Source organism: Stegastes partitus, unplaced genomic scaffold (assembly GCF_000690725.1).
Source record: "Stegastes partitus isolate 25-593 unplaced genomic scaffold, Stegastes_partitus-1.0.2 Scaffold2244, whole genome shotgun sequence".
NCBI lineage: Eukaryota > Metazoa > Chordata > Actinopteri > Pomacentridae > Stegastes > Stegastes partitus.
This window is the reverse complement of record NW_007579975.1, coordinates 622-9933: the sequence shown is the minus strand read 5'-3', so window position 1 is coordinate 9933 and position 9312 is coordinate 622. Positions and strand designations below refer to the sequence as shown.

General features: G+C 43.3%; 1 protein-coding gene across 1 annotated transcript; it reads left to right on the top strand.

Moving 5' to 3' along the window:
- Positions 1 to 1219: 1219 nt before the first annotated feature.
- LOC103374422 (prosaposin receptor GPR37-like) lies at positions 1220 to 9033 on the top strand. The gene is made up of 2 exons (XM_008304510.1): positions 1220 to 2558; positions 7490 to 9033. The coding sequence occupies exons 1-2, from the start codon at positions 1608 to 1610 to the stop codon at positions 8321 to 8323; spliced, it is 1785 nt and encodes a 594-aa protein (XP_008302732.1). The 5' UTR covers positions 1220 to 1607; the 3' UTR covers positions 8324 to 9033.
- Positions 9034 to 9312: the final 279 nt, after the last annotated feature.

Genomic DNA, 9312 nt, shown 5'->3' with positions numbered 1-9312 from the left:
ACATTGTTTTATTATACAAATGATATATTATTTCAGTACATGTGTGCTTATTTGCATTATTTTCTGGGATGGAAATCTAAACAATATAAATATAACAATATAAATATAAAGGCAGCTTCAAAGTTCTTGTTTCATTTTACTGAAACATTACAGTCACGTGCTCTCACAGAGGGGAAAATCAAGGGGAATATGTATGAATATACTTTCCTGTAAAAAAAACAAAAAAAACCTTTGGAACACAAACAGGAATGAAACTGGAATGTTTGGTGCAACTGAAATGGAGCTTTCTGGCTCAGAGTTCAGGAAAACCAACTTTAAGAAAAGGACTTTTGAAGATTTGTATAATAAAACTACATACATCTCTGTTGAAACACATTATTTACAGGTGGCAGTTTTAGATATCACCATGAAACCAGCTGATCACTGCAGTGTGCCCAACAGATAACTGTACTAAAATAAAGACCTACAAGTAAATGTGCTTTCTGGATGTTTCTTTACTTTCGTCTGACAGAGAACATGTTATGGAAGTAAAAAGAAAACTACGTATGATAGGATATTCCAGGGTAACAAATATAACTAAAAAGCAAACAGACAAGGTTTGGAAAATTGTTCCTGCTGGTTTGGAACAACCATGAATAATGTGGCTTTAGCTGAAGTTTGATGTGCATGAGGAGACTAGTTAGAGAAGCACTTCTTTATTGGATGTTTGTGAAATGTGTGTGGTTAATTAAAGTTTTTGTCAATAAACGTGGTTGTAATAAAAGCTGTAAATTCCTCCAGGATTATTTAAAATGTCCATATTTCTTGTTTTCGAATGGAGCAACATATTTGATCGTATGAGGTGTTAAAAAGTGACTGACAGCTGTGTCTCCTGATGGACCAAAGTGTCACCAGTGTGTGTTTTAGGAAACTAAAGACAACCATGAACAAAACTGCTGGATTGTTTCAGTAGAATATCTCATTATAAACAGGTGATGTACCTGAACTGTAAATCATTTATGTTGTGGTGCTTAATGCCACAACGATGAATGTGCTGTTTGTGCAGTTCAGGCTCGGATCAGTGCAGTTTACTGATGACTCCCCTCCTCCTCCAGCTCCCGCCCTCCTCCTCCTCCTCCTCCTCCTCCTCCTCTCGCATCCTCTCTCTCACACGGAGCTCGGTCTGTCCTCAAGCCACATCTCATCGGGCTCTACCCTGATCTCCAAGCGCTTCTGAGCGGCTGTGTGAGCAGAAACCTTACGGGACGAATGTGGACCTGCCTCAGAACCCTTCCCTCCAGCTTCCAGCTTCTACTGCGAACCATCTGAACTGTTCCTTTACGCTTTCCTGCCAAGTTTGAACAAAACTTTTCTTGTATCAGACTTTGGGTTTCTCCGGTGATGCCTCCGGAGTGGAGCCGCTCCGGGACGCACCCGAACAGGTGCACTACTTTTACTTGACCAAAGACTTGGTTAAAGCTGTTTGTGGACAAAATGAGGAGCGACTGAAAAATCAGTGGCAGTTTCAAGTTACGGTTTGCGCTCTGTTGGACTGATCATTACAAGGCAGAGATGGACCGATCGTTCTGGATCACACAGTTTCATGTCGCGGTTTAGACTAAATCAAGATGCGGTCTCCACCCCTGAGGCTCCTCTGTTTGTGGCTGTGCAGCGAGGCCGTCGCCAACCAACTCCACGGACACAAAACAAAGACGACTTTCAGTCCTCATTATGAATCCACCGCCGCTAACAGGAATGCGCAAAGCCGGACATGGCGCACAGTCAGCGGGGAGGACAAAGGGCGGACACACGGTGTGGCCTCGTGGCTGGATACTGTAAACTCGCCAGCCTCTGAGCTGCTGCAGACTCATAAACACCGGCGCTCTGTGCGTAAAAGTGACACTCAGAATGAAACTCGGTACAGCCAAACTGTACCCAAAAACAAAGCTTTACGCACGGGAGAAAACGGCGCCGATGAGCAGAGAAAAAGTAGATGCAGTCCGGGCGAAGTGCTCAAACAAACCCCGTATGGACCCACTTGCAGCACCAGGACGAACAGACACAAACGGCGCCAGAGGAGACGTGCAAAATCCAGCAGGGTGCGGCGAAGCGAGTCGCTGCAGGATGGAACCGGGGGCGCGTGGGAGGCGCTGCCCGTGGCCATGGCGCAGGAGCAAGACAGCGGACCCGCTTTCGGACTCAACACCAGCGACTATGAGGACGAGTACTCTCTACCGGACTTCCCCGACCCCACGCCATTCTCGCCGGGAAACACGCGGACCAGACGCAAGCAGGTGAAGAACCCCTTCTACCCGGTGACCGCGGAGTCGTACGGAGCGTACGCGGTCATGATCACCGCCGCCCTCATCTTCGGTGTGGGGATCATCGGGAACGTGTCGGTCATGTGCATCGTGTGTCACAACTACTACATGAGGAGCATCTCCAACTCGCTGCTGGCCAACCTCGCGCTCTGGGATTTCGTCATTATCTTCTTCTGCCTGCCGCTCGTGGTGTTCCACGAGCTCACCAAGAACTGGCTGCTGGGGGAGTTCTCGTGCAGGATTATCCCCTACCTGGAGGTGAGGGGGGAGGGGAGGGGAGGGGAATGGAGGGAGGGGAAGGAGGAGGAGGAAGGGATGCTGCTGGGGAATTGAGTCTCATGCGACAGGTGGGCGCAGGTGTTTATGAGGTGATGCATGTTGACGCATACAGTGTTTTAACCAAATACCAGCAATACAAGCAGACATAATATTCAGCTTCAGAATTCATATAGAAGACAGTAAAAAACAGGTTCATGTTTTTGTAACACTCAAAAAAAGCACTGAAGCCGGCGTTGCTCGCTGCAACCATCCCTTCTGGTCATACTGGATAGTAAAGCATTCATCAGAAGTGACTCAAACTGCATTTAAATTAGAGAGGGGCCTGCCCTGGACATTAAAATATGAACCAGGAAGTCCAGCTGGTGTGACAGATGAGTGTGTTTAAGAACTGATCCAAAACTAACAGGCAGGACTTTGTGCAAAATGAGCACAGCTGCAACTATTTTATCTTCAGTAGCAATCCTCCAGAATGTATGGATGCAACCGGCCAACATATTGTTTCCATATGATGTCACACAAAGTTAGGCTCACAATTTTGTTGCAGTCTCGGCCTGCAGTGACATAACTTGTCTACGTGGCCTAATGTGTCTCTGTTGAAAGTGATGGAGGACAAAATCCTTCTACAAAAACACATCTCAGAGTTTGTCTGAAGCTAATATGAAGCATTAACCATCCAGCAGCATGACTTTGGAAGATCTCCGTGAAGTTCCAAGCCAAAGTTCTCCAGTTTCAAGCCTGCACTTGACATGCATTTTTAATACATTGCTGAACATAGCGTGGGCTTTTGGAGCTTCCAGCATCAGCGTTGAGCCTGTCCTCCCATAAAAACCCTCATAGGTGCGCCGCTATAGCTCACCTGGTTGAACTGGCGTGCCATGTGTAGGGTTACAGTCCCAATGTGGAGGTCATGAGTTGGAATCCCGCTCATGACCCTTTCCTGTACATCCTCCCCCCCATTCTTCTACCCACTTTCCTGTCTCTCTCCTTCACTGCACTATCGAATAAATGCACAAAGGCCAAAAAAATAACTTTAAAATACCCAGTTTGTGAGTGCAAACTGCTTTCAACAATCCAGTCACATGTCACTGTGACAGCCCTCTCTAGTGGCCATAGGAATTGTGATGTGAGCAAAAGATGAGGTGAGAAGCTAATAGAGCCACTAAGCTGGTGTAGGCAGGAGGTAGATGGATGGGCACTGGAGTCCTACATGGTGGACCACTCTTCATTTTCAGCTTGAAATCAGCATTTCTTTTGAGCTTGATCATCACATAATCGTAACTGTGTGTTTATTATTATAATCACAATAATGAAGGTCCTATACTTTAACCCAAACCCCGACCTTTCCATATACCTGACAAAACAGACCAAACATATCTTTGCTGTATGACACTCTATGGATCATGTTCAGAGACAAACAAATAAATCTAATAATGATTAGATAACAATTAAAAAACATAGTTTACAGTACAAATATGAACACGTGAACAGGACACATTGGAGGAGAATCAGGTGGACAGTCGCTCCAGACTGCAGTCAGGATTTAAATCAGGTTTAATGTTGCTAAAGGGTTGTTAGGGTTGTTAATCTGATCAGCGTCACATCAGACTGCAGAAAACAAGCTAACACAAGCTGAATGTGTGACATCCTGCTGTCCAATCAGAGCGAAGACTGAGATTAATGAAGGGTCTCTCACAATGAGATTAGAGGTAGCCTCCCCCCTCTGATCAGTTTAAACAGGACGACAAGTTCTGAGATTAGAGCTGGATGTATTCAGACCACTTGTTAATTTAACTTCGGTGGATCACATTATTGTCGACACTCGTTTGTGTCCTTTTGGTTTGACAGGTTTTTGTTTTTTTTCCTAATTTGAGCCTCTCAGTTCAAATCAAAGGGATCAATGTGTTTTAAATCTATTGATCGATAATGTAAATATTGGCAGCAGATCAACATGTTTGCAACTGTTGCCAAAAGCTTTGTTATGTCCAGTTTGTAACATCAGGAAACAGAAGATCATATTTACTGTGTTTAAGCCTCTTAGCAGCATGCAGCTTTCTTTGTCTGCAGGAATGACCTACATGACAGTAATGACATTTAGTGACGACATCAGCTGTCTGCTTTTAATTGCTCTCTTACTTATGTGTTGGTGTGCGCCGTCCTTCAATTTAATTCCAAATGAATTTAGCAAAAAGAACAACAATAATGCAGTTAGAAACATATTTGAAATTCTACATTTATGAAATTATTCAGGAAAAATAAACATTTTCTTCTTAGCTTCATAACACCAAAGAAACAATTGAATCTGATGTTAGATATGTAAATATTGTACTTCTTGCTTGGTCTTTAATACATCCAGTTCAAAACAGATGTATATAAAATAGGGCTTCCAGCTCATCTGAGGTCAGTGCTGCTGCTGCTTTAACTGTTTAATGGACTGTAATCACACTAAACAGCAGGAGGATTAAATCAGAGAACTACTGTGATGAGCTAACACTCAGCACACACAACAACAACAACAACACAGCCATGTTTCCATCACTTCAGAGGTCATTACATTGACTTATATTAATTCATGTAGACCTTAAACCTAACTGTTACTACCACCTGTCTGAATTTGAACACATCCTTAACCCCAGTCTTCATACTAAAATTTGAGTGAATGAACACCATTACCCACAAGCCCACAGCAGTCCAGTCTTGCATAAAGTGTAACAGCTTTGCTAAGCCACAGCGCAAAAATGAATAATCTTTGCAAAAAAAAGGCTGTAAAATTGTGAGAGGCTACATTTTTAGGGGCAACTTAGAAAACAACCAGAGCATCTTTCTTTCCGCCTAAAGCCAAATATTCACAGCTCTGTTTCATACAATGAGATGTTTGTAATGTGTTGTTGAAAGGTGTATTTTAACCCAAACCATAATCTTTCCCTTACCGTAACCTAAGTAGTTTTGGTGCTTAAACTTCACCAAGTATTTCTGAAGCATTACCAAAAGCAAGCATGAAGCTGCAGGATGGGCCTACATGGGTCTCCTGGCTGAAAGCCCTGCGGTCCACACCACCACCACCACCATCCCTCCAGCACACTCTGTGAACTTTGTCGCTGTTTTGACATATAAAGTGAAAGAAACTTCCGAGTAACATGGCGTGGACACAGGCCAATAGAAAAAAAAAAACATGCCAGAAATTAGTATTTTTTTATTTGTGAGACTAATTATTTCATTTGCACTGTGAAGAAACGCTACGATTGCACATGTTGTTGTGAGACTGTTGGACGCTGACTGCACTGTTTATTGGATAGCAGACTGACAATCTGTGGCCATGTTCATGTCATGTTGGAGATACTATCATTACCTGTTTCTTTCTTTTTCACATCAACATGCAACTCATAATGCAACTGAAACCTTTAAGCTAAATAATTTGCTAAACATAGAGTTTTATTCTCTTTGCACAGTATTTTTGACCCTCACAACCAACTCTAAGTGTGTTTCTTGTTGATTTGTATATAAAAAAAACAACTAAAGAAACACTTAAATAGAATGTTTGGGATAAAAATAAAAAACTAAATCTGATAAAGTGCCATGGGAAAAGATTTAGTGAATGAGTTTTGATGTACATCATGTGACTTGACTGAGGAGATGAAAAATAGCCGCAAACTAAAACATCAGATCTCTTGCATTAATTTTTTTAAAGTTCATGCCCAGTGGTGTAAATGATCACAGCTGGTAAACACAGATGTGTGCTACAATATTTCCATTTCTGCCATCCATACTAAATGATAAGCATGTGGCATGAGGCCAGACGCGGGCCGAGCTACAAGGAAGAGCTACATCATGTTGACGTTTTTAGACAGCAGAGGTAAAGTGTTGGACATAGAACCTGAGAGAGAGGGTGGGTAGATATAACTAATACAGCAGAGACTGTCTGTCTGACATATAAAACACAGTGGAAAAACCTGTGGTTATTCCTGACGCCCATTATCAGCACTAACCTCTTTTGGGTCGGTCCGATAGCACCCTGATACAGTGTAGTAGTAAATGTGTTTTTGCACCCTTTGATATGCATTTCTTGACCTTATCCTGAACCCATAACTGCCTGTTGTCCTTCATACAGGGGTTTTTGTCCAGAGAGTTCACTTTACGTCACAGTGCTGCAGGGTAAAGGAATATTACCCTGGGAACTCCAGTCATGCTGTATTTTAACCTATTAGTTCGTTAAAGTAATATTCAGATCACCACTTTCATTTCTGAGGTTACGTTTTCAGTTCATTTCTCTAAAAATCTAACAGCTGAAACTTTAAGGTTGTTGCAGTACATTAGTGAAAATCCGTCACCTGCTTCATGTTATGCTCCTCCTTATTCTTCTGCCCCACAAAGCAGCAACTGCAGAGATGAGAGAAAAGGTTAAATGCTGCCTAAGAATTAATCTGTAAAACCAGTTTAGTGACTTTACAGGTGGATTATTGCTCAAATAGGAAAAAGACACAATTCAATCCTGCACTCTATGTTTGAACTGTGCAGAAGACATTCAGGATAGGCCAGTTAGAGTGAGCATCGTTAGCTTCATGACATTATTGTTACCATAGTTACTTTAGTTATGCCAAATAGCAAATTCATCTTGTAAACTGTTAGATTGTTTAGTTGAAAAAAAGGCAAAGGCTCGCTGGGACAGCACTCAGACAGCTGGGGTCCAGTCTCTGTGGTTTGTTTTCACCTCTTTTTTTGCACAAAATACACACTTTCTTAATAGAAATGACACATTTATGAAATGCCGTATCTGTGCAAACATAACTTATTCATAATTTTGTTAAAAAGCAAAACAAACACACAAAACAAAGATATCAAAATGTTCTCTTCTGCTTAATTTTTCCAGAATAAGTTGAAGAACTTTTAACCTGATTTACTCTCTTTTTGTCCAGGTGGCGTCTCTTGGGGTCACGACCTTCACACTGTGCGCTCTGTGCATCGATCGTTTTCGCGCCGCCACCAACGTGCAGATGTACTACGAAATGATCGAGAACTGGGCGTCCACCACAGCAAAGCTCGCCGTCATATGGGTGGGCGCTCTGCTGCTCGCGCTGCCTGAGCTGCTGATCCGACAGCTGGTCACCGAGGACGGCGACCCGCCCGACGTGACGCCGTGTGAACGCTGCGTGGTCCGGATCTCCACTGAGCTCCCGGACACACTGTACGTCCTGGGACTCACCTACGACGGCGCACGTCTCTGGTGGTACTTCGGCTGCTACTTCTGCCTGCCAACACTCTTCACCATCTGCAGCTCGTTGGTCACCGCTCGCAAGATCCGCCGCGCTGAGCGGGCCTGCGTCCGCGGAAGCAAGAAGCAGATCCAGCTGGAGAGCCAGATGAACTGTGCCGTGGTGGCGTTGGCTATCCTCTACGGCTTCTGCATCATCCCAGAAAACATCTGCAACATCGTCAGCGTGTACATGGCAGCCGGCGTTCCCAGGAGAACCCTGGACATCCTCCATCTGGTCAGCCAGCTGCTGCTCTTCTGCAAGTCTGCCGTGACGCCTGTGCTGTTGTTCTGCCTGTGCCAGCCGTTCACCAGAGCCTTCCTGGACTGCTGCTGCTGCTGCTGTGATGAGTGCGGCCCTCCTCGCTCCCCCACCACCGCCACCAGCGATATCGACAACGAGTGCACCACCACCGAGCTGGAGCTGTCGCCGTTCAGCACCATCCGCAGGGAAGCATCCACCTCCGCGGCCTACTCTGTTGTGGGAACCCACTGCTGAGGTCAAAGGTCAAACATGCTTCATCTGACGTGAGCAGGAACGTGATCAGTGGATATACCAGGATGTTGTTTCCTGATCAAACCAAACTGTTGAACTGTTTACTGGCGGAGAGACTGAAGACGCCACTGTCCGTCCATTCACTGTTTACAGAGTTTCTATATTTGAAAGAAAATACAGTCAGTATTAGTTTTTGGCAATATTTTAGTTTTTTTTTTTAATTAACTCACCAGTATTTTTACTGAATCTGCACTCGGTTGTACTTTTTGTTTATTGTCACTGTGTTTTATAGAAGCTGAGAGCAGACATGGCTGCTGATAATTTTTTCATCGTGTGACAATACGACAGTAGAATTGGGTCAGCTTTATTTTATGGGTTGTAACTTGTGTTCCAGTGTTAACTTTACTTTAAAAAAACTGCTACATTTAAACCCAAAACATTTTTTTTAAATACACTTTTTTCTGAAAACTATTTTCCAAGTAATTCGGGCCAAACTATGTAGAGTTGAAAACATTCATGTAAATTACTAGAAAGCTGCAGACCACAAAGATAAAGCGTTATGTTCAATGTTTGTAACGAGATAACCTACTTAAAAAATTATCTCCAACCACGGCTGCTATCACATTCAGGTTTGTTCTTCTGGATGTCCCTGTTGGTTTTTCCTTTCTTTCTTTGTGTGTCAGACGTACAGTAATATATCCAAAATGGCTGTTGACGCTGTGTTGTGTTTGTCGTGAATCACTTCTGGCTGTATGAGTATTTCTTTGTTGTGTTTGACAGCAGAAATCTCTGCTCAGCCTGTAACGTGATAATGTGAAAGTCTTTTTTTGGTTTGTTTTTTTAGCCACAAGAAAAGTGTCACTTTCATTAAAGAAAAATATTTTAAAATAGATCTTTTTGAATGCTGTTTTGAGTTTAAAGAGCTGATGTATTTGTGGGGTGAACCAGCTCACAGTCACTTCAGTGTGGTCTCAGAACAAGAGGGCAGAAAC